General features: G+C 37.4%; 1 protein-coding gene across 4 annotated transcripts in view; it reads right to left on the reverse strand.

The window, feature by feature from the left end:
- Positions 1 to 26,450, reverse strand: part of CHRM3 (cholinergic receptor muscarinic 3) — a 558,540-nt gene that overhangs the window by 239,710 nt on the left and 292,380 nt on the right. For 3 of the 4 annotated variants that reach the window (XM_086381534.1, XM_086381536.1, XM_086381535.1), the window contains one exon: positions 22,736 to 22,838. In XM_086381534.1, the coding sequence (XP_086237660.1) occupies positions 22,736 to 22,833 (98 nt within the window). In that variant the 5' untranslated portion in view covers positions 22,834 to 22,838. Of the gene's footprint in view, positions 1 to 22,735; positions 22,871 to 26,450 lie in introns of all 4 variants that reach the window. The other variant, XM_086381537.1, reaches the window with a different exon arrangement.

Here is a 26,450-nt window from a genome sequence, read left to right on the forward strand (position 1 = left end):
AGACACCTACTCTGTTTCCCCAATGAGAGCTTACATTTTTTAAAAATTTAATAATATATTTTATTTAACCCTATATGAAGTTGAAAGTTGTTAAGAGAATACATCTGAAATTTTATCACCACGAAAAGAAATGTAATTAAACATGAGGACGGAGGTGCTAGCTAACTTTATTGTGTTAATTGTTTTGCAATATATACATGAATCAAATCATCACATTGTACACCTGAAGCTTATGTAGTTACATGTCCATGTCTCAATAAATCTGGGATTTTTTTTTAAGTGAAAAGGAACAAATAGCAAAAAAGACATTACAGTAAATAATATAAAATTATGAATAGAAAATTATCATCTGTGGCTAGAATATTCACTAAGGGAGCCATTTGCCACATGTGGCCATTCAGCACTTAAAATATGCTGTAAGTGGGAAGTCAATCATGTTATGAGAACTTACTGTGGAGAAAAAAATGTATAAAATCATATTAGCAATTTTATTTGACTACATGTTGAAATTAGAATTTCAAAAAATTGAAAATTAAATTTACAAAATTTATGTAGAAATAAATTCACAAAAATTATAATTTCAAAATGTAACCAATATTACTAATATGATTTTATACATTTTTTTCCACAGTAAGCCCTCATAACATGATTGACTTCACACTTAGAGCTCATTTTAAGTGCTGAATGGCCACAGTGGCAAGTGGCTCCCTTAGTGAATATTCAAGCCACAGATGATAATTTTATATTCATAATTTTTTGTTATTTATTGTAATGTCTTTTTTGCTATTTGTTCCTTTTCATTAAAAAATAATCCCAGATTTATTTAGACAAGGACATGTAACTACATAAGCTTCAGGTGTACAATGTGATGATTTGATTCATGTATATATTGCAAATGATTACCACAATAAGGTTAGCTAGCACCTCTGTCCTCATACATAATTACATTTCTTTTTGTGGTGATAAAATTTCAGATCTACTCTCTTAACAACTATCAACTTCTACAAAGTGAGAGCATACAGGAGCTTGCCTTTCCATTGTATGTTACAGTTTACAAAAGATAGGCTTATATTTTTGACCTGAGATGTTCATGCAAGCACAGAGCAGGTACTATTATTTCTATCTTAATGATGCAGGGAGCTTAGGGAGGTTAAGTGGCTTACCCACAGCCAGAATTTTTGCAAGTAACAAAGATACTTGGCAAGTAACAAAGATACTTGGCATCTGGTCCCATCACTTCATGGGAAATAGATGGGGCAACAGTGGAAACAGTGTCAGACTTTATTTTTTTGGGCTCCAAAATCACTGCAGATGGTGACTGCAGCCATGAAATTAAAAGATGCTTACTCCTTGGAAGGAAAGTTATGACCAACCTAGATAACATATTCAAAAGCAGAGACATTACTTTGCCAACAAAGGTCTGTCTAGTTAAGGCTATGGTTTTTCCAGTGGTCATGTATGGATGTGAGAGTTGGACTGTGAAGAAAGCTGAGCACTGAAGAATTGATGCTTTTGATCTGTGGTGTTGGAGAAGACTCTTGAGAGTCCCTTGGACTGCAAGGAGATCCAACCAGTCCATTCTGAAGGAGATCAGCCCTGGGATTTCTTTGGAGGGAATGATGCTGAAGCTGAAGCTCCAGTACTTTGGCCACCTCATGCGAAGAGTTAACTCATTGGAAAAGACTCTGATGCTGGGAGGGATTGAGGGCAGGGGGAGAAGGGGACGACAGAGGATGAGATGGCTGGGTGGCATCACCGACTCAATGGACATGAGTTTGGGTGAACTCTGGGAATTGGTGATGGACAGGGAGGCCTGGCGTGCTGCAATTCATGGGGTCACAAAGAGTCAGACACGACTGAGCGACTGAACTGAACTGAACAAAGATAGGGCCAGAAAGCATGCTTTCTGGTTTCTAATCTGAAGTGTGCTTTCCATTATTTACTTGATAAAGATGGTTTACACACTTTCTGTGTTGTAAATAATATTCTTAAGAGATAATCTGTTAGTGCAAAGATGGAAAGTTTGAAAAGGATGTTGAAGTTAGAGGTAACACTTCCTATATATTTTTATGCTTCTAGATGTAATACATGCATTAACATGAAAAAAGATAAATGATTTTGAGTTAATTAGGTCACTTGAATTGTAGATATCTTCTAGTGTATTTTCCAAGTAAGTGAAATTAAATAACTGTGTAAGTCTAGTTCAAAATCCAGTTAAAGAACAGTGAATCTGAAATATTTCAAAGAAAATGAAAATTCTTTCCCTGGTTCTCAAAAATAAAAATGAGTTTCCTTTCCTTTTCATTTTATCTAAATATGCCTACCCTGAGGCATCTGAGGGAAAAATTTCCTTCTTCCTAACTACAAAAATAGTTTAAAAATTTTATAGCATACATTGAATTTTCATCACTTGAGCTCACAGCAGGAAGTTCAACCTTTATCATGTTATATGTAATAACTGTAGTTGACTACAGTTTAGGTAATGATTTTAGGCACTGGTTTTTCAAGATCTCCCACATTTCTTGTTAAAGTAAGAAAAAAAGTAAATTTATGAATAATATAAAAGTACCAACATGTCAAAGCAGTAAACTAAATTTCCCTAAATAAAAATAATCTACAAAATACTATTTTGTTAGTGCTCTGTATAGTAACATACTTTGAAAATGTATCAGAAAAATTCCAAAAATAAAGTATTATTTAATAATCAACTCCAGTTTTATCTGTGTCATCATTTCTATGGTTCCTTTTGCTTATTTGTTTTTGCTTGCAGCATAGAGGTCAATGAAAAATACACATATACCTCTAAAAGGTAAATAAAAGTTAGTAAAAATGAAAGCAGTTTGTATTAAAATTACCTGTTCATTATTAATAAAATTGAGGACTTTTTTTTTTTTTGCATTGATGATGCAGATCAAGATTAGTTTGATAATTTTAGGATGTTAAGTTTATGTTAAAAGACAAATGATGACTCAATTTTTTCTTCAGTTAGTTCCATTTTTATATGTTCATTAATGTTTAAGAGAATGGAACATTTTAATACCTTTGATTTTTAAGCCCAGTTTCAAAGTAAAAATGAAATAAAATAATTTTAAAACAGAGGGAGGGAAATCTCTAATGTTCTAACACCAGTCAGAAAAAAATTAATTTATCATTATGCAAGAGCGAATTTACATTATATAAAGCACTTTAGTCAATTGTGCCAGAGACCTTTTCTTATTTCTTGGAACATCTAATCTCATTTCAAAGATTCAGAACTTAGATGGGTAATTTACACAAGGCCACCTATGTGGGAGCACAGAGATAATCATATGCCTAGTTTGGCTGAGGTCCCTATAACCTGTGACAGATGATTTATGCCTTGTTCTTTTTGACTCAGGGAAGCTCTCATGTGCCCTAGTGGTAAATGAGGCAAAAGACCTTGCCTGTATTATGTGACTTCGTATCTTGAGATCATCTAAAGTTATCTTGGGACTTCCCTGGTGGTCCAGTGGTTAACAATCTGCCTGCCAATGCAGGGGACATGGGTTCAATCCCTGGTCCGAGGGGATTCCCCATGCCGCACAGCAATAATGCCAGCGTGCCAGAACTACTGAAGTCCATGCTTCAGTAGTCCTTCATGCATCCTAGAGCCCATGCTCCGCAACCAGAGGAGCCACTGCCATCGGAAGCTGTACAGAAGCGTCCACTTGCCGGAACTAGAAAAAGTCCAAGTGCAGCAATGAAGACCCAGAATAGCCAAACACAACTTAAAAAAAAAACAAAAAAACCTTTAAAAAAGATGCCTTCGTTACCATAAGTTTTGGTTACATATTGATCTAAATTTTTAAGAATAAAACAAGTTTGAGGGGCAGAGAAGCTCAAGGTGAGGCAGCATGGACTCTACAGAGAACAGAACTGATGAGCAGTACATAGACCGGTGGAAGTATGGACACAGACTGCCTAGTTCAGCTGCCATTCCTGAGACCTGCACAAACAACATCCTTTAGCCTTAATTTTCCTCAACTGAGAAGTGGGCACAATATTCACAGAGCCTACCTTAAAGAACGGCTGCTATGAGGAAGAGAGAAATTAGTAAGTGCAGAATTCTTAGAAATTTCTGTGGCTCAAGATCTTCTAGGTCTGAGGATTGTATAAATTTTCCAGGTCATACTGAATCCAAACAGTATCATGAGAGGTTTCTACACTCAATTATAAGCTTCTGCAGGGCATCACCTATCTTTGAGACAGTTCTTAGATTAATATATATTACTGGTTTCAGTCTTTCATTCTGGATGTTCATTCTTTCAAGAGCAATTCTTATCACTTATATGAATACATGAATATAAGAACGAAACAGTTTTTGTTCAGTGACGTTTTAAAGAGTAATTATCTAAGAGAAAACGTGACTAAGTTCAAGCCTTCCTAAGCTGAATTCCTAATTGTACTGGGTATAGGTATCAGATCACTTGGTCTTCAATTGGCAACCATAAGTCTTCAACTGTTTTTCATATAGGACTCTCCTCTATATTTTACATTTTTGAATGTTGCCTTCTGTCCTTAAAGGTCTTAAACTTCACAGATGCCTAAAGATCTGAAACCTGCATGCCACACATAACATAAAGCTCGTGGCATCTCAAAACACAGTATATAATATATATATGAAAAAAAACCCACCACTATGTGCTAAGGAACTAAATATCTTTCTGAAATACAGCTTTCTGTCATTCATATATTTGTCATAGGCCAAGCCATCTTGTAATGATCCTGTAATCCAAGCCTCTGTTTTCACCTTAATGAAAATTGGTTGAAGATACACCTGCCTCAAACTTTTCTCACCATCCTCATTTTACCTCTGATACCTTGAGTTTCCCTACCTCTCACCTCTCATCATTTGAAACAAATGAAATGATGACAGTCAAGGAGCAAACATTGTTCTGTATATCAGTGTGCTCAGGCTGGCATAACCAAATGCTATACAGTAGGAGGCTAGATAATATAAACATTTATTTCTAACGGCTCTGGACATCAAAGATGAGGGTTCCAGTGGATTTGGTTTCCGGTGTGGGGATAGAGGCCACCAATCTTTTGCTTTTAGGACCTGTATTTGTGAGATCACTTAACCTTAATTGCCTCCTGAAAGTCCTGTCTCCAAATAAAATTGCCTTTGGGGTTAGGGTTTCAACATAGGAATTTGAGTATAGACAATTCAACCCAAAGCACCCTGAAAAGTCAAAGAACTATTGTAGCTTTGTGAACAAAAAGGAGGTGAAAGTGTGTTAGTTGCTCAGTCATGTCTGACTCTGCAACCCCATGGACTGTAGCCCGCCAGGTTTCTTTCTCCATGGGATTTTCCAGGCAAGAATACTGGAGTGGGTTGTCATTCCCTCCTCCAGGGGATGTTCTGGATCCAGGGATTTAACCCAGGTCTCCTGCATTGCAGGTGGATTCTTTACCAGCTGAGCTGCTAGGGAAGCCCCAAAAGGAGATGGTGTGAGTTTATTTTGAACTATGTGGCCATGATTTTGTAGAGTGCTGAGGGCAGCAATCATACTTTTCTTACAAAGCCATGTGAGGAAATACAGAGGAGGAACAGGTGTGTATGAATGCAGAGCAAGAATATAGATACTAGGCATGATTTGATGATCTGATTTCCTATTCCTAAATTTTCCACTTCAGATGTATTTCTCTGAAGTACATGAATAATCTCATGGAAACAGAAAAGACAAAAGAATCAATCTGGGTCAGAATTTACTGAAGTCAAAAAATAGATGAAAATGTATCCTCTCCTCACCCTAATCCTTCCAACGACTCAAATTTATGATCTCTTTTGGTTCCCACTCCTGCTAGCTCCCAAGTTTTACCATCAGGGAAGTATTTTCTTCCTGCAGTGGACAGCCCTCCAGCCAGGAAGAGAGCAAACATGACCACCATCTTCCCTCATGGAGCTGCTCATGAGTTTCAGGATTGTTGATGTTCTTGACGAGTTCTAGTTTTCCTAACTTATCCTACCTTCTCTTCTGTTGCTCATCTTTGCAATTATCCTTCAAACCCTCTTCAGATTCACCTCACTTCTCTTGAGTTATGGAATCAATATACTCATTTGGGTCTCATCAGTAATGAGCATAACAGCAGGATAACCTTACTATTTTTGAAAATAGCTGGCAAAATTTCAAAACAGACAGGCACGACACTTCCTCACATCATCTCAGATGCTATTTCTTATTCCAGGAGAGTCTGTCTCTCAAAACTGCAACTAACCACAAGCCTTCAATTATTTTTGACATACAAATCATCTTGAACTAGAGTTTAAATCCCAGAGTGTTGCTTCTTGAAACCTTAATTCTCTTAAACACCACAGATTTACTGCATCCCCTCCCAATTGCTTGGCCCATGCATATGCAAAATTCTCTGCAGGATGAATGGCACCATCATCACAGAGCCAATTTCTTCAAAAGAAAGATGCATCATTTTTTTCCCCTGCTCGACAAATTCCAGTCTCTAAATATTCATCTAAGAGATATTAAATGTTTTGCTCAAGATGCCTCAAAGTTTGGTCATCTTTCAGATTCAAGAGAAAGAACCTGGAACAGCTTCCAGGAACTAGCCTAGAGGAAACTGACATAAGATACTGGTGACATTTGAAACTCCTAATACATTTTGAGATAGTTGCATCCCCTGGGGTCTCTTGCCTCAGGATCCTTGTCAAAACACTGGAATAAGTACTCTTTGATTTCATTACTTCACAATTGATCTTTCCAGACACTTGGTCTTGAGGGAAAATCTTCAAATGGTGTGCCTGAGCGGGCTGTAAGCCCTGAGTCTAAAAGGGGACCTTTCATTTCTCATCAAAATATGGAGAGAGCCAATTCTGCCACTGCTTATATGCACCTCCAAATTAGGAGACATCATCATGACTGAATGTAAAACATTTAGAGTTCATTTAAAATTATGACTATTTTCTTCAGAGAAGCAATATATAAAACTTAAAATGTATAAATTACTATATGATGAGATCCCCAGGTAGACAGAAGGAACGTGGCTTAATGTCACTCTAATCTATCTTCAGATAATTGCTTAGTAGTTACATCCTCAAGCTGATATTTTATTTAAATTAAACTGAATACATGGACCATATCATCTATGTCTCTTGGCTAAATGATGAAAAGCTTGTAGCCTCTGACCTTTAAAATATTTTCTTTTTTGGCGGGGTAAGACTCAGGAAATGTTCAAACAATTGTTGAATAACAAAAAAATTCTCTGAGCAAACACAAATCATATTCATAATATTTTTAAAAATTACTCTTATAATTAAAACCTTTCAATGTCCTTAATCGCACTTACCAATGCCTTTCTTTACTAGGATATGGGCTCCTACAAGGACTTCCTGGGTGGCTTAGTGGTAAAGAATCTGCATGTGATACAGGAGATGCTGGTTCAATCCCTGGGGTCTGAAAGATCCCCTGGGGAGGGCATGGCAACCCCTCCAGTATTCTTGCCTGGAGAATCCCATGGACAGAGGAGACTGGGAGGCTACAGTACATAGGGTCACAAAGAGTAAGACATGACTGAAGCGACTTAGCACACATGCATGCGTACATGGGCTCCTACACATTTACAATGAAATCCAACTGCTTCCTGGAGATCTTGAAGTAGCCCTTCAAGCCCCTCTGCCCAGGGCCATGACCTTGGATGATTCCTCACCTGAATGGGATTACTTCCTGGCTTTTCCTACCCTAGAGTGGCTTCCAGTAGCCCTTGACAACTCCCAACTGAGTCTGATATATTTTCCTGAGTGATGCTGGTTCCTTAATTCTTTAAGTCCCCTGGAGGAGGAAATGGCAATCCACTCGAGTATACTTGCCTGGAAAATTCTGTGGACAGAGAACCCTGGCAGGCTACAGTCCATGGGCTTGCAAAGAGCTGGACACGACTGAGCACAGCACAGGGACCAAGAAATCACTTGCTAACGGAGGGTGTCCGCTTTTATGGCTGTTCTCAGCTGAGATCTGAGCATCTTAATGACTTCAACCTCAGATCCTCTGCAGTTTTCCATCAACTCTCTGGATTCCTTTCACTTGTATTTATATATATTTCAGTATTTTGTTATGAACAGATAAATTAGTAATAAATACACATTAAAAAGTTTCAGCCACTCACTATGTGTCACACAAACGTTTTGAATTTTTAGGAATGCTAGTAAAAACAATAATATGCAACTCTTTTCAATGATGGTACTTTTCCAAAGCAGGAAAAAATTATTTCCTGTGAATTTCCATATAAGGGGTAATTTTTGAGAAACATAGTCCTATTTTAAGCACTTTTTTTTAAGATGAGAAAGTAATTTTGCATGAAATCTGCTCAATTTATGTTGAAGTAGCCCCCCCTCTTTTTTGGGTAATCATTTTGCCAAGCTGGGATCAATTTAGGAATTTCGACTATTATATCTCCTAAAACTAGCTTTCATGTTAAGTTGGAGAAACAAACTGGAATGTGAATCCATGGGATGCTGGGTGTTATGGTAAAAGGTAATGTACAGACTTTGAAAAAAAAGAGTTCACCCAGCAACCCCTCTTCTCCCTCTGAGGGGTTGCTGAGTGAACTTCTCTTTTTCTTCAAAGTCACATGACCCTCTGAGCATATTTTAGAACCAAATGAGCTTAGAAGCACCAGCAGAGTTCTTGTCTCTTCTCCCTTTACATGCTCTCATTTCCAGAACTTGAATTGCTTTAAAATAATATGAAATGCCACCAAATCTCCAATCAGACAACTCCTGAAATCCAGATTGCTGGACCTTCTGGAGACCCCTCCCAATCATTTCCCTTGGAGACCATCTAAGAACCTCAGATTCTTCATGTTCAAATCCTACTCATGACTTCCCCTCCACAACAAAGTGGAGGTAGGGGAGGTAACCCCACTACCCCAAGTCCTACTTCCAGGAGCAATACCAAAACTGCTCTTTAAATATGTAGATCCATTCTCCCTTTTCCTGGAATAATAAATCCCTCAGATATCTAGCTGGTTGCATGGTTACCTTCCCTTTAGTGAGGTGTGATTATGCAAGAAAGAGAAATGTTCCCTTCTATGCTCATTGTTTCCCACTCTGTTGACAAAATGTAATCCTTTCCCCATCTATTCCTTTTCACAGAAAAGCCAAATTCATCCTTCTAAAAAAATCCTCAGATTAGGTCACTCTGTTGCTCTGATAGGGTTCAGGGCAGGCTGCCCCAGAATGTGCCACTTTGGCACATAGATTATGTTCATTTGAAGACAGTTAAGGCTTAACAGTCTCACGAAGAGTTTTTTACCTCCCACTTAATCACCTAAAAGAATTTAGATGGACGACTCGGTCCAGGAAATGAACCATCCAGGGATAATGATAAGAGTGTGTGCTGGTATAAGAAGCTAGGGGGAGTCTGGGAGGGCTTATTTGTTCAAAATCATTGCCTCCACCTGGCATGGCAAACATTTGTTTACCAAACATTTGCTCTTTCCACCCTCCTGTGACTAATCTTCCTTCCCTTTGAAGCCCCAGACCGCTCCTCTCTTCTACTGAGCTCAGGGTGGCAACACAAGCATCAGCTGCCTGTCTGAGAGCTTCTCACATCTACATGAGATTTCTATACATATAAAGTTAAATTTGTTTTTCTCCAGTTAACCCATGTTATGTCAATTTAATTACTAAACTAATCAAAAGAATCTAGAAGGGTAGAAGAAAAATCTTCCTCCCTTCCAGTTCAAAGTCTTAACAATGGCTTCCTAGGTCAATTAGTAAAATATCCAAGGTTCTTACCATGGTCTACTTGGCCTCACTAAGTAGCACTAGGGCCTTTTTGATGCTGGTTCTCCTGGCTGGGCTTCTGATTTCTCTTCCAATAGGATCTTAACAGACCTTACTAAAAAGGACTTTCTTGAACACTCTCTATAGAAGAATACTGCCCTTTGCCATGATTCTGTTTCCTTAATATATTTAATAAGACTGATTTCTCTTGACATTGTATATTTACATATGTTCCTTCTGTCTGCCCCTTAACTAGGATATAACCTTTATGAAGGCACAGACTTTTCTATGTGCTGTCATAACCTCAGCACCTAAAAGAATGTCTGGCACAGAGAATGTAGTCAATAAATATTCCAGTTTTAGGATATCTCAGAAAGAGGAAGCATATTCTTTTTTGAAGACATAGTACATGTTTGGTAAAGTGTGAAAGTGAAAGTCACTCAGTCATGTTCGATTCTTTGCAACCCCATGGACTATACAATCCATGGAATTCTCCAGGCCAGAAAACTGGAGTGGGTAGCCTTTCCCTTCTCCAGGGGGATCTTCCCAACCCAGGGATCGAACCCAGGTCTCCAGCATTGCAGGCGGATTCTTTACCAGCTGAGCCACAAGGAAAGTCCAAGAATACTGGAGTAGGTAATCTATCCCTTTACCAGTGGATCTTCCTGACCCAGGAATTGAACCGGGTGTCCTGCATTGCAGGTAGGTTCTTTACTGACTGAGCTATCAGGTAAGCCCTTGGTGAAGTGCAAGAAATTCCAAATACAAAATAATTTCTCTATATTTGTGGAGTGAGTTGAGGTTTTTGGTTTGACTTTTATATCCTTTTTATTTTCTTTCAAATTTTTTTTTCCTCTTTTTGGCAGCACGATCTTCATTCTCTGACCAGGGATCAAACCCAAACCCGTTGCACTGGAAGGGCAGAATCTTAACCACTGGACTGCAAGGGAAGTCCCAAGTTTCTGTTTTTTTAATGTAGCATTTTCAAAAGTCTAATTCATGGGTGCTGCTATTTCATAATTTTTTTTCCCCACTAACTAAAACCACTCTAACCAGAGATATTTACATTTTTATTCATGTTCTTATCACTGTTTTATACAAATGTTTACTTAACCTAAACTTGAATGCAAATCTCTCTGTGTACAACAGAAGTGGTCAAAGTCAAGGTAACAATTGGCTCTATAAATATTTTATTACTCATCATTCCTCTTGCAACTAAAATTTATGATACTTCAATACAGAATCCTCCCTGGGTAAGGGGGGATACTGAGAAAATCTCATTTTTTACTTTTCAACAAGGCAAATTAGTGACATTCAAACAAATCACATTTTTATTCTAATTGTTATTAAAAACTCCCATGGAGAGAACTGGTGAAGTCTACATTATTTTGAAACAAATAGAAAAGTATCATCTAAGTATATCTTCAGCCTTTATTCTTCGAGCTAAATTTTTAATTATGACTTAATCAATGGTGAATTTAACATAATAGTGGGACCAGAGTCATAGGGTCTTTAATTAACTGTCAAAAACATGAGAGTAAATAAGATTTCAGGGCAAGATTAACTGTCCTAAGAACACACAATGACTTAAACGACTTTAGAGGTGTCTGTGTTATTGCAACTTATTATGCTCAGTGAGTATCATTCCTTTTTCACCTTGTAACACAAATCCCTCAGAATACCATCAATACTTTGCTACCTGAATTTTAGTTATATACTATGTATAAATCAAAACCAATAAATATCTACAAGTCATGACTTTCTATTAATTTAGTACACATGAGTAGTTTTATATTATTTTAGTGAAAGAATCTTATGAAAAGGAATTAATATTTTTTAAATATTGAGAAAACAAAGATCGCTTGTTGATAAAAAAAAAAAAAAACTAAGAGAAGACTTAAAGTAACTGCAGAATTTTAAACCAAATGTAGAAAAGACTACAGTAAGGCAGACCTCTAAGACAAAACACACTGGAAGACATACCTTCTTTCCAAATTGTAATGGCAAAATAAGAAAAATAACAGCTTTTTAAAATTAAAAACATATAAATTAAAAATTAATTCTCAGCTTTTTGAGTTCATCTATTTACTTATTCAGTAATTAAACAAAGGTGTATTAAGTGTCTACTCGAGGTCCCCTCTTAAGTATTGGCAGCATAAAAACAAATATTATAAGATTCTTGCCCATGGGGTGTGTAAACAACACAGGCTCAGCAAAAAGACTATCATGTGCTGCACTAGTGTGGCTCACTCTTCACGCACTCATCTATGACTTTAGTTCTCCACAGGAATTCTTAAAACTCACTTACTCATTGTTTCTGGAATGCTTACTATGTGTCAGAATGTGGAGTATGTAAAGATGAGTCAGGGCTCCTGTTGGCCTGTAGGTGGGGAGCCCTCACTCTGGCATATCAAAGCTGTGTGACCTGGAGTTAGACATTTCACAGTCTCTGGGGACATCGCTTTTTTCATTTTTCCATTTTATGTCCCTTTCTTTGACGTAAATTTGAACCTCACCACTAACCTTGGTGAGGTCTGAATTAAAATCACCATTCTCCAAACTCTTACCATACCCAGGGATTCCTCTTATATCTCATTGAATCCTTTCAACAGAGTCTGTTCATAAAGTGGGCCTGATGACCCTTATTGGGAGAATGAATGGAAAAGCAGAGGCTAAAATAATTCAAGAGACAGGGAAACACAATTTATAGGTTTTAATCCAGGTCTTGAATCCAGAGCTGCTGAGTGCAAAACTGATGCTTACATCAACTATACTACTTACTACGTGGAAGTACTGCTAAACCATAGATACACCAACACAGAACACTATAGTCTTAAAGGATAATCTTCTAATTCAAAGAGACAGCAAATAAAACATTTAATATTGCCCTGAGAATGGAGTTTCAATAAAATTGAAAAAAAGGTCTTTGGATCTTTGTATGGTAAAATATTTGAGGGAAAAACCCAAGACAATGTGTTTGAGTTAACGGGATATATACATATATACACACTGAGTTATACACTAATTATATAATTATTACTTACCAGTTATACTAGTTCCTTCTGCAAATAGCTCCTTGAAAAAGCATTGCAATATATATTTTTTTTAAAAAGTAAAAGAAGGCATAAAAACATTTTATTTTTTATCAGACTGACAACCACTTTAGAAGCAGAGAATTTACGGATTACTGTAAAGCACTAAGTATGGCCTGATGCACTAACAGTAGTATGTGATGGTGGTAAGAATATAAGGTGGCGCTAGTAGTAAAGAACCCGTCTGCCAACGCAGGAGACATGAAGAGACACACGTCTGATCCCAGGGTCGAAAAGACCCGCTGGAGGAGGGCATGGCAACCCACTCCAGTATTCTTCCCTGGAGAATCCTATGGACAGAGGAGCCTGGCGTGCTACGGTCCACAGAGTCACAAAGAGTCAAACACGACTGAAGTGATTTAGCATGCATGTATTTATAATTCTTGAGTGCAACTGATTAAAAGAGGCCACATTTACATTACTAAAGACAGGTTTTTATAACTTTGTGATATGAAGACCACAGATTTGTTTCCTGTTTCGTACTAAACAGTTTGAAACTTAGAATGGATTTAACTACGTAGTGAAATGCTTTTTTAAAGTATATCTATATTAAGTATCAATATGCTCTAATTTACTTATAAAGATGATGTTCTGATATTACCACATGATGTTATTGTTCTGGAATATTCCCTCTAATAAACAATACTGATGAATAACCTCTGAACCCAGCATCAGGGGTACAGAGGTAACATTAGCTTCCATTAAAAAATTATTAACAAATAAAGTCAGAGATCAAATATAAAACATGTAGATACTTTCTTAGCAAAAGCAAACCAATTATTTATTCTAGGGCATTAGAAAACACATTTCACAACTCATTAATTTTCCTCCAAATTACTATAATTATTAAAATGCAGTATTAGTAAAAAAAAAAATCCAAAATAATGTTCCAGGTAACCCAGCACATATTAGGCAATCAATATAAATTTATTTAATGAGTGGACAATATTTGACCTTAAGTGATAGCTTTTTTTCTTAACACTTTAAAATGTTCCAAGTTCCTATATTAATAAGTAAATGGAATGTGAATGAGACTACATCTTTTAAAAGTATTAAAGTTTTTGGAGTCACGTTCTGAAACACTACATTTTCCTCTATTTGGACTTTTTCCCAACTAAAAAAGGGTGAGAGTGTGAAAGCTTAAGTTAATGAAACTCATCCCTAATCTTTTTGGATGCTCCAGAATACTGGGCAAATTAATTTATTGCATCATTTCCCTAGCTGCTAGGGAATGATAAATCAGGAGGGATTCATGGATCACTTAGTATTTATTCAATATACAATAAAGCATTTGTTTAGTGACTCTTTGTACTGCCACTAGGAAATACTATGATGAATATGATGTTGGTGCCAGTACTCAAAGAATTCAGTCTTAGGGGAAAACAATCAAGAAAATCAATAAGTTGCAATACAGAGCTATAAGTGCTGGGCAACCATGAAGCTAGCAGGGGTCGGGGGAAGACCATGGTGAACTTTGCCTGGGGAGAAGATGAGCAGAGCACGGGGAAAGCATCAATGAACCATGGAGATTTCATTCGGATCTTGAAAATGAATACACATTTGGCAGGAAAGGGGGTTCAGTGTACTCCAGGCAGAATGATGAGTAGATGCAAGCAATTTCCTCTATAATTTTCAGGAAACAATCAGTGGAGTGCGGAGTATATACAGGAGTCATGGAAGAGAGTAGTCTATATGACTTTTCATAGAAACTCAGCTGTGAAACCAGTTGAGTTCCCTCCTCTGTTATGAACACCAAACACAGTCTCAGACATTGCCCAATATCCTCCTAGGGAACAAAATCATTCTGATTGAGAAGCACTGGTTAGGAGGAAAAGGATTATGCTTTAAGAAAGAAAAAGTTCTGGTATCACAGTTTACCCTTCTTATTAGTAAGCAGATAGGAATGATTCATGACATTATTTTTCTCTAACACATTTTTCTTTGTTATATGTAAAGAAAGGCTATTACTTATCTCACAGGGCAACTTTGAAGATTAAATAAGATATTCTGAAGAGATGATATGTGTTAGGGGACTCAAAGAGGGACTGGCCCATGACAGTGCCTTGTAAAATGTGAGATGGGTCAGCAGATTAAAGGGGAGACTCAACTGTGTCAATTGCTTTGCAGTGTACAGATAATCAGATTAGTTTGAAACAGTTTTTGTTAGTTGAAAAATGTCCCAGAAAGATAGCTTTCAGCACCAACAGGATCGTGTTTTGTTCACAACTCTGAGACAGGCTCTCAAACTTTTTTAAATCTTTTTTTTTTTCTAAATAGGAACTAAATGTATTACAACCAGAAGTTAATTCAGAATACCCTCAAAGTCATAAGTAACTCATGGAAGTATAACATAAGTTGAGATTTTGGCCACTCATTACTTGGTTCTATTTGCCATCATTTTTTTTTTTTACTGCTGTGTGTAGTTTATAATGCAGTATTTGGAAATAAGCTATATGTTAATATAATTATATAAGTCATTTACCAGGAAGATAGAGCTTTATTTTTTAAATGACATTTTAAAATACATCTATATCTGCTGGTTTTTCAAACTGAAAATGTCTTCAATCTTTTAAGGTCAGAATTCATGGTACTAGGCATTCTTAACTCCCTTTATACTATAGAATGTTGCTTGCAAAATATGACTCCTTTTTCTTTTTATTTTTTTAAATTCAAATTTATTTATTTTTATTAGAGGCTAATTACTTTACAATATTGTATTGGTTTTGCCATACATCAACATGAATCTGCCATGGCTGTACACGTGTTCCCAATCCTGAACTCCCCCTCCCACCTCCCTCCCCATACCATCCCTCTGGGTCATCCCAGTGCACCAGCCCCAAGCTTCCTGTATCCTGCATCGAACCTGGACTGGCGATTCATTTCTTATATGGTATTATACATGTTTCAACGCCATTCTCCCAAATCATGGCCCCCACCCCCACCCCATCACAGAGTCCAAAAGGCTGTTCTATACATCTGTGTCTCTTTTGCTGTCTCGCATACAGGGTTATCATTACCATCTTTCTAAATTCCATATATATGTGTTAGTATACTGTATTGGTATTTTTCTTTCTGGCTTACTTCACACTGTATAATAGGCTCCAGTTTCATCCACCTCATTAGAACTGATTCAAATTGTGTGCCATGCTTTTAGAAGATTAATCACAACAATTTTTATATTGCAAAGGATTTGATAGAAGATTTAAAATGGGGTAGATTTCAAGAATAGGATAACGATATAAAGCTTGTGTCATGAATCCACAAAGTTGCTATCTCCGAAAATAAGCATCATGTAAATGGCAACCCACTCCGGTATTCTTGCCTGGAGTACGCCATGGACAGAGAAGCCTAGTGGGCTACAGTCCATGGGGTCACAAGAGAGTCAGACACGACTGAGTGACTAACACACTTATCCTCTTAGTTCAATGGTCTCAAAGAAAATATAGACTTATTTTTCCCCCAAAGCTCAAAGAGTAAGAAATTAAAGATACACCTATAAAGTAGTAGCTAATATCATAAATAAAAACAGTGTAGGCAAACACATAATTTTACGCCAAAGGAAAAAACTACCAAAATTTAAATCAATAAAATCTTCTCAACTTTTATGAGACCCTAGTCAACAATTTTGCAACTATAGCTTCTACTTGATTTCATAAAACAGCATTTAAAATTTAGTGTTGATAGTGGTAAAGAACAAAAACCAAAATCAAGATCTCTGAGCACGCTGAGGTTCAAAGGCCAATGGAATTCACCATATAAATTCAGACGTCAATGGTTTTGTTTCAATCGTCCGTGAAGCACAACCATAAATATAAATAAAAAGAGGCTGCTGATAAATACACATAGTTCAGGACAGCTGTATCTCATTCCTGCATCCATGATCCTCAAATATGAGTCCAATGGTCCCATAGTATGATAAGTACTCTTTTCCCTTCCATTCCTGTCAGGTATGTAATTTCTCTTTTTGCAGAATGAGTATTTTAATGTTAGGCAAATATATCTTTTTTCAGATAATTGTTCAACAAAATTTGGCTTTAGCCCCTAGTAAACCTAGAGTCAAGTCTGATGATCATCACAGCAACTGCTGGTCTGCCTAATTGTGATTGATATTTTTTTCTCTTGATTCTGTGGTTTTATTTCTATTTGTTGTTTCTTAATTTTCTGTTTCATTGATAATTATTCTGCCTTAATTTTCTATTTCATTCATCTTTTTATAATCTATCTAAAGTATTTTAATGTATAAAAAAGCAGAGTACAGATACATTAATCAGATTAATCACAAACAAGTGAATAGTGGAGAATGAAAATGTTTAAAGGAAAACAACTAATAATATAAAGAAAGACATGTTTGAACATTAAAGTGGCTAACTTAAATATGGGGATGTTTCCAATTTCAGAATACTTATAATCAAAGTTATCATTGATCATATTATTAATATTCAGATAAAGTAAAATAATGTAATATCTCTCCAATATGGGAATATAATTGAAGGATCCTAAATGTATGAAATTACTTATCCTTGAGGCACAGTATGTTGTGATATTAAGAAAACAACTTAATTTCAAAGTGAAATTTCATATCCTTCTGAGATAAATAATTTTATGTATGAAGGGCTTATATTACTGTTGGCTAATATGATCATCACATCCATTTGCACTATCTAATCATTTTCTAAAATGCAAAAGTGAAGCAATGTAAAGCATATGGACTTTAACTGGGTTTGAGCTTTGCCAAGAAAAGTCAAAGATTGAATAGATAAGTAGATGGAGGCATAGGAATGATTCAAGCACTTCCTAAAGAGTTTGCTTGGGCAGCATATTGCATGATCAGACAACATTAGACTCTGTTCAGTTATAAGTGCAGCTGTTTCTGTACTAGATTAGTATTTATTGAGATACTGTAGTATTTTACTCTTAATGTCCCACATGCCCCTAGCAAAGTTTTTAAAGATAAGGTACCTGAACCAGGAGTCTTTAGACTAGAACATCCTCTTAACATGGCAGTTAAAAAAGATTTTAAAGATGAAAACTTCAGTGAAGGAGAAAGGGAAGTGAACAGCCATGCCTTAATGAAATCAGGATGAGCTGCTCACCAAAATATTAGATTTGCTGGCCCTTTGACTTTGTCCAAATCCTTTAAAAATGATGGCCATCTCTCTCTGCTTCCACAGAGCATACCAGATATAATATCAGCTCTGGTGAATTACCATTTTTATTTGTCATTATTTTATATATCTAGTTCACTGGCTAAGTTAGTTCCTAGCTTCAGTACAATTTCATCTGCTTGTATCTAAAATTAAAACACATTTGCATTATTCATCGTTCATTTCACAAACATTTACTAAAGTCTAATATGGTTCAAGCATGCAGGATCCTGGAAGAATATATCTTTTGTTCCAAAATGTTCATTCTCAAAAGTCAACACAAAGTGCTAGAGGAATGATAGGAATAAGAAAAAGTCTGATATAATAGTAAATATCTGTGACAAACATGCATATTTTTGAAGCCATTTGATGTATACATATAACATAATAAATGTCTTCACAATCAATTCAGCATCCATATTGTTCCTAACTTAAAATAAATAGAGGATACATTTACCTGTTACTTTAGATTTTTAAAAATGAATCCTAATTAGTTTAGGGAACTTCTCTGATTAAAGTGAATTAATGGCAAGTGAAAAATAATGGTAGAAATACAACGTGAGCTATGCTTAACCCAGGGTTCATTTCAGACACTATTAATTTCCTTCTCATTAGCTGTTTCATGTGGTGACAATACGATAGATTTTAATCTTCCTCTGTCCATATCCCAGGCACTCAGTGATACAAAGAATTTAGAAAAATGGATTTATCTTATTGGAAAAGCTTTGCATGTCCTAATGTCTAGTCAAGGCTATGGTTTTTCCAGTAGTCATGTATGGATGTGAGAGTTGGGCTGTGAAGAAAGCTGAGCACCGAAGAATTGATGCTTTTGAACTGTGGTGTTGGAGAAGACTCTTGAGAGTCCCTTGGACTGCAAGGAGATCCAACCAGTCCATTCTAAAGGAGATCAGTCCTGGGTGTTCTTTGGAAGGAATGATGCTAAAGCTGAAACTCCAGTACTTTGGCCACCTCATGCGAAGAGTTGACTCATTGGAAAAGACTCTGATGCTGGGAGGGATTGGGGGCAGGAGGAGAAGGGGACGACAGAGGATGGGATGGTTGGATGGCATCACTGACTTGATGGACGTGAGTTTGAGTGAACTCCAGGAGTTGGTGATGGACAGGGAGGCCTACAGTGCTGCAATTCATGGGGTCGCAAAGAGTTGGACACGACTGAGCGACTGAACTGAATGTAAAATCTTAAAGCATAATGGTCATCACTGCCTGAATCCTTTCAAATGATTTCTAAAATGGCATGAAAAGAATCTATGGCCTTATTATAAACCTACTCACCACAAAGAAAAATTATACACATGGCCAGTTCATCTTGATTTCCAAAGGAAAAACAAAGGCATCTCATTAACAGACACTATCCTGTATTTGGGGCTTCCCTGATGGCTCACACAGTAAAGAACCTCCCTGCGATGCAGGAGGCCTAGGTTCAGTCCCTGGGTCAGGAAGATCCCCTGGAGAAGGGGATGGTTGCCCACTCCAATTCTGTGGACAGAGGAATTTAACTCTAGGGATGCTCAGTGAGTATGTGCTTGTGCCTCTCTCTGTATTTTGTTTTCCACTTGTCCTCCAAAATAAACATTTAGGAAAGAAGTAAAAATGTCAATTGTTTCTTTAGATGTAAGACAGTTCTGCCCAGGCATATTATCTGGGTAAGCTAGGACCCTAAGGTAAAGTGGATAACTGTGTCTCAGGCATTAATTCAACACCTCAGGCTATAACATCTTTATTGGTCTCCATTACCTGAATGTCATAGGCACATTTTTGTCTTAACACAACTCCTTGAACTTTTTATAATGTCAGTAGTGAAGCAGTGATGGTTTTATACTGAAGAAAATAATTGTCACCTGTATGAAATAAAAGTTGATTACAGTGAGCACAAGGGGTGCTGACATGGACACACGTTCCACTCAGCTTCAAAGCTGCTGCTGCTGCTGCTAAGTCACTTCAGTCGTGTCCGACTCTGTGTGACCCCATAGACGTCAGCCCACCAGGCTCTCCTGCCCCTGGGATTCTCCAGGCAAGAACACTTTGCACTTATTGATTTATTTTTGAACTCTGAGTAAAATAACATCATTATATGTCTGAAGATGTCTTTTATGAAAAGTTTCTGATGCCACCTTATCTTCTTCCCTTGCAATGGGAAGCATGTCATCTCAGTTATGGGGTGGGTGGAGGCTAAAGCAAAGACTCCAGTAACTACCTCTATGGCCCACACCACCACTACACAGTCATTTTGAAAAAGAAAAGTCTCCACTGCAGCTCAAATAAATAACTGGATTTATGTTATTTGTTGGTGACAACGAGGAACTGTGTGTCAGAGCGGCAAGAGAGACGATTCCATGTATAACTTCTAACCCTGACAAATGCACACCCCTAGTTCAGTTAGTCCACCTAAAAATTTACCAGCATCAACTTACTTTGCTGGGTGGATCATGCAACTAGGAAGAAGTGACATTTAATAAACACTGGTGGCTGTGTGCTAACATTAATCTTATAATAATGTCACTGCCAGGTTATAACCCCTCTTTGCTCCTGACAGCAGTGTGACATCAGGACACTGATTGGGTGGCAATTTGTAGAAGTCAGGGATGCTTTTGGCCCATGGGTCACTGTCTGTAGGAGTAGGCAGGCAGAAGATACTGTCAGATTAGGCAATAGGCCTCATGTGGGCCTCCCCCATTTGCTTCTGATATTTAATGCTCCAGTGACTTCAACAAAGCCTCAACTCAGATTCTTCATTCAACCAAGGTATCAATGATCGTCATCAGCTGTTATCATTATTGTTATTATTATTGAAGAGGTTCAAGCATGCATTAACTTGGTATGTTCAATTCTGAAACAGTGACTGGCTGTTGGGTGGGGATGGAACTGAACAAAGACGAGAACAGAAATGAGAAGGGGATTTAGCGATGATGGTACAAAACTGTTAAGACCAGAAAGTGGTGAGTATGACCTGGACTCAGGGTATGGCCCTTGCCATATAGGGACAGAGGAAGATGTTAGGGCAGCGGTTCTAAACCTCGGTTGCATATAAGAATCATCTGAAGAACTTTCTACAGTTTTGAAGCCCAGCTCTACACTCAGAACTACTGGCTTAATTTTCTGAGTACAGCCTGAGTACCCAGGAAATTGTCTTTTCACAGTGAGGCTGAGAACCACTGGGTGGTCACAGCAAGGCTTTGGAGGACTTGATGAGTTAGATGTGGAGAGGTTAAGCTGAGGGAGGTAATTTGTATGACAGCTAGAACTGGGGCACAAGCAACTAATTTAATTCATTTCCAGAGATGGGAAGCCCAGATTTTTATGTGAACTCTTCTGATTTTTTGATTTGACATTTTTTTAAACACATGTATTGATATATTAATTTTGTGTTAAGCAAAAAAAAAAACAAAACAAAACCCTATACAATAAACAACCTAAGAAAGCTGGAACATGCAGGTGACTAGTTGCAACTTCTGCCTTAAATCAAGAAGGTTAAACTCTAATTATAGATTTAAGACTTTCAGAGAATGTAGAAGATAAATTCTCTGGAGACTCAGGGAAACACATTGATTAATTACTTGATACCTTATTAAGAATAAAGGTGACCTAGAGTATTTGGTACATGGCAACTGTGAATTTATTTTCTCCGTCCTTACCTTTCTTCCTCCCTCCTTCTCTCTCTCTCCCTCCCTCTTTCTAAGGAAGCAAAACATTTTTTTTCAAGGTCATGGGTTAGGGAGTACAGCATAACATTTTTTCCCCCAAGGTCATAGATTATATCTAATTAAGTCTCAAGGCTATGCTACTTCCCAAATGTGGTTTTCAGCAGACATTTTGGGAAGGAGGATTGAGCAGGGCAGCTTTACTTTTTTTGAAAATACAATTTATATAGGCTGGACTCTTTTCTAAATACAAACCAAAACTTCAAAAAGTCTACAATAGTCCCCAAAATATTTTGAAAATTGAATACAACAAAGCAATGAATCTTATAATCAAGTATCTCTTAGAGCTAACATACCACTCCCCGCCCCACTGCCCCCCTCAAACACACACACAGAGCACTCATCAAAGTAGTCTGAACTGAATTAAATCAGTAGCTACACAGCTTATATCTCATGAGAATCTAATTTCAGAATATCCCCTTCAAGATAACTCATAAAACAATAATACCTTCAAATACTGTATTTTTTGCCTTTATGTCATATTTATGTCATTTTACACTACGGGAATACTTGTCTCAAAAACGAAGAGGATCAAATAATCATTAATTAATTCCCATGTGCAGTCATTTAGTTTAAAATTTGGTACTTAGGTTTGCCTAAGACTGGACTATTTTGGGAAAAAAAGTTACATCTTTCTGTAAGATGTTAGACTTTTGTATACTATATTTATAAACATACCAGGGGATCTGTCATATTTTGTATACTTGAGTTCCAAAGATTTATATATTAAATTCCATTATTTTCAGAGCCATATGAGCATGGAATTTCCATTCTCTACTGGCATGAATGTATTCTTAATTTTTATTAATCACACAACAAAGGAAATGAAGGGTGTTGAGGAGTCTTGTATGTCATATTATAAACACATGCTCTAAGCAGAAAAGACAAAGATCATCTCTAACACATGAAGTTTATTCTTCAGAACAAATTCCACTCTTAATCAACAACAAGAAAAGCAGAAATGGATATAACATCCATGGCTATTCAAAGGATGAGAAAGCAAACACTGGAAGTCTTACATACCTATTCCAGGTAGGATCCTCAAACCAGTCCAATGTATCAAAGACTGTGCTGTGTGCTGAACCTTCCTTGTAGAAAGAAACCAGATGCCATGTCACCATGAAAGCTGAAAACCAGAGAAAGGAGGAGTAATCAGATCTAAAACAAGATAAAAGCAGGAAACTTGGGATCACTGAATTGTGAGATGGCATTTTAACAAAATCACAGGTTTCATAAATGGAGATTTATTCCAGTGTTTCCCCAAATGAATTTCAGCAAGAAACCTTTTCATCCCACAATACCTGTTAGCATCCTGCCGCAGGAGGGATCCACAGCAGTTACTGGGGAAACGACTTGTGCAACGTACTTCTCTACAAGTGACACATCTCGTATACTGTCATGTGGTCACATGTTCTCAGTGTGAAACTTTCAATAATTAGGAGTACTTTATAAGCTTCCCCATTAAAATATGCACATCAGGTGCCTATATTTATATCACATACAGAAAGCTTGAGTGTTGTTTCTTTCACAAGTTTCATAGCAAATTAGTGAAGAATCATGAACCTGACTAGTACAATTTCTTTCATGGCGGTGAGTATCTGACATTCACTCATCATTCTGATCAAAATTTACCAAGTAAATAACAAGAACCAGATACTGGGTTGAGAAAATGAATAAGATTTGGTCCTGCCCTCAAAAACCCAAGTCCACTCAAGTAGGAAAGGCCACACTTGGACCCACAGCAACCCTGAGGATGAAGTCATCGTGTTCACGGTGCAGACAGGACCCACGGGTGTCACACAAAGCAGAGGGTCCGTAAGCTAAGCCTCGAATGGTGAGTAGGAGGGGAACAGACAGACAAAGGGAGATGGAGGTGAGGTGGAGGAAGAAGGGGGGTGAGGAGGGTGTGATTCAGGCAGCATGTTCAAACACAGGAAGCTGTGAGGGAGAATGGCATGTTCTGAAAGCTGCCTTATATCGGGTCTACAATAATGTGAGGGAACAGAACATGCACAAAGGAAGTGGCAGAACACCCTTTTATAGATTTAAATAACCACAAATCAGCCCAACAGTACAAACACAAGCACCCACCCAAATAACTGCATACAATTAGAAACTATCCCCTAACTCCTATACACATGTCATCTCATCCTGGACTCACAAGGTTGAGGGGCCCACCCAAGACCAGAAAGTGATTTGTATAAATAAGTTCACTTTTTTAGATTCTGAATGTAAGTGATATCATATGATATTTGTCTTTCTCTGTCTGACTTACTTTACTTAATATGACAATTTCTGGGTCCACCCATTGCTGCAAATGGCACTATTTCATTATTTTTAATGACTAAGTAATACTGTTGGTGTTTAGATGCTAAGTCGTTTCTGACTCTTTTGCGACCCCATGGACTGTAGCCTACCAGGCTCCTCTGTCCATGAGATTTCCAGGCAAGAATATTTGGGTTGTCATTTCCTTCTCCAGGGGATCTTCCCAACCCAGGGGTCAAACTTGCCTCTCCTGCACTGGCAGGCAGGTTCTTCATCACTGAGCCATCAGGAAAGCCCATGACTGATATACTTTTTACAAAACAGAAATAAGACTCATAGACATAGGCAACAAACTTATGGCTACCAAAAAGGAATAAGGGGGAGGGATAAATTGGGAATTTGCAATTAACAGATATGAACTACTATATCAATTAGATAAACAAGGACCTACTGTGTAGCACAGGGAACTTTACTCAGTACTTTGTAATAACCTATAATGGAAAAGAATCTGAAAAATTTCATATATATATATGTTATATATATATAATGTGTGTATACACATATATATGTAAATAAAACATAATCACTGCTATACACTGAATCATTGCAAATCAACTATATTCAACACAAAATAATAATAAAAGAAACTAAAAGAAAACTTCATATAATTGGGGAAAAATTGATTCACATAGACAAGTCTAGTCCCCACTCTGTGCAGGGAGAGGGGTGTGTGTAGCATGTGGTATGACACCTTCTTTCATGACGTATGTTTCCTGATTGCACTGCAGTTCAGACTCCAGGCACAACCAAAGTTCTTCCACCGTCACCTTTTCTGTTTCAAGTTTTAGGAAAGCAAGCATGGGGTAGAGAGATTATGATTAGTTCATGTGTTTTCACCCCCTGGGTTTTGATATGTTTAAAGAAGACTTCTTGGTGCAGCCATATTGAAGGCAGGACTGGTGACTGGGTACTGGTGACTGTGTAGCGTCCAGTAACCATGGAGAATCTGGTGGTTGTCTACATTCGGCTCTGATCCTCAGATGCCCTCTGTGTAACTGTTACATATGAGCCTTGCTCAGGCCTCCTGGGTTTTGCTTCTGACTTCATCAGCACTTTAATAACTTTGCTGATGTAGTGTGTGGATAAAAGGGCTTTGCACTGTGGTCAGAGGTTGAATTAGTGTATCTATTCAGAGAGGAAGAGAGGCCAGCACTCATTTGTAACATGTGAAAATGGGGAGAGCCAGCATGGAGATGGGGGAAATGCAGGTTTATTAATATAAAAATGGAGAAACCTTGTCTATGACACATAGCTTATGTAAGAAAAAAATCTAAAGAGGGCCTGTGATGTTCTCCAAGGGACAAGAAATATAGTTGCTGAGGTTGGAGAGACTGGAGAGGAATTTTTTCCTTCCTCTTCTTCCTCCTCCTCCCACTTTTCCTCTTCTAAACTCCTAAAGTGAAACTGCTTAGAATACATCTTATTCAGTTCAATTTCTCATCATGAGAGTGAGACTGGAAAATCTTGTGGTAGCCCCCAAATCTCCTTGCCCTCATGAAATAGGATATAAGCTTTTATTTTCAATGCTTTTCAATGCTTTTATTTTCAATGCTTCCAATTGAGACGTTGTATGCCTGTTATAGGCTTCCTGAGACCTTATAACATATTAGGAATTATTTTAGCTTCAAAGAAGCGTGGTTGCTTAAAAAGGCAGATTCTGCTACAGAGGCTTTCAAGATAGAAACCAATTCCAGGCAACAGATGAGCAATAATGCCTAGAAAATGGACAAACATTAGATGTAAGACAGACAAAATCCAAGTGACAGTACCATCCAGATATGCAACTTGCAGCAATGCTCTTGTGTTGCAGTTGCTTGACAAACCACACTTGTTATCACAGAAGTAAGCTTGTTCTTGGGTACTGGCAGCAGAGAGCAGATGAAGCAGAAACATTACCCAAAACCAAAACAAAGAAGCAAATAAACAAATCAAAATATCTCCGAGCAACCTAAAGGAAGAAAACCTGGAAAAGTCATATAAAGAGAAACTGAACTATACACAAACTTCTAAAATGAGTAATTTATGGAACAATTTTATTCTGAGTGTATTTCTGACTTGTTTGTATGGACACTTAAGAAATTCAAGGGGTCTGATAGATTTGACCTCCATGATTTGTGGTATAATTCAGCACTTGCTGGCATGGTAGAGACTGGTTCTCTGCAGAAACCTGACAATTAGCTCCTGTGAACTCTGGAATGAGAAATCAGGTTCTATGAAAATTTGTACAAAAAGAACTTGAATGTATAACCCATTGAAGAAGGAGTCAGGAGCAGGAGGGTTGATGGACGAAATGAGGGAGCCACAGACAGAGGGAAGGAGGATTAATAATTTCCTTTGTGGCATGAACACATGAGGCATTGATGAATTCATCCAATCATTTCAATAGCTTTGTAAAGAAAATATCACTGTCAGT

The sequence above is a fragment of the Bos grunniens genome, chromosome 28 (genome assembly GCF_055505025.1).
Source record: "Bos grunniens cultivar Pamir isolate PY7600 chromosome 28, Bosgru_T2T1.0, whole genome shotgun sequence".
NCBI lineage: Eukaryota > Metazoa > Chordata > Mammalia > Artiodactyla > Bovidae > Bos > Bos grunniens.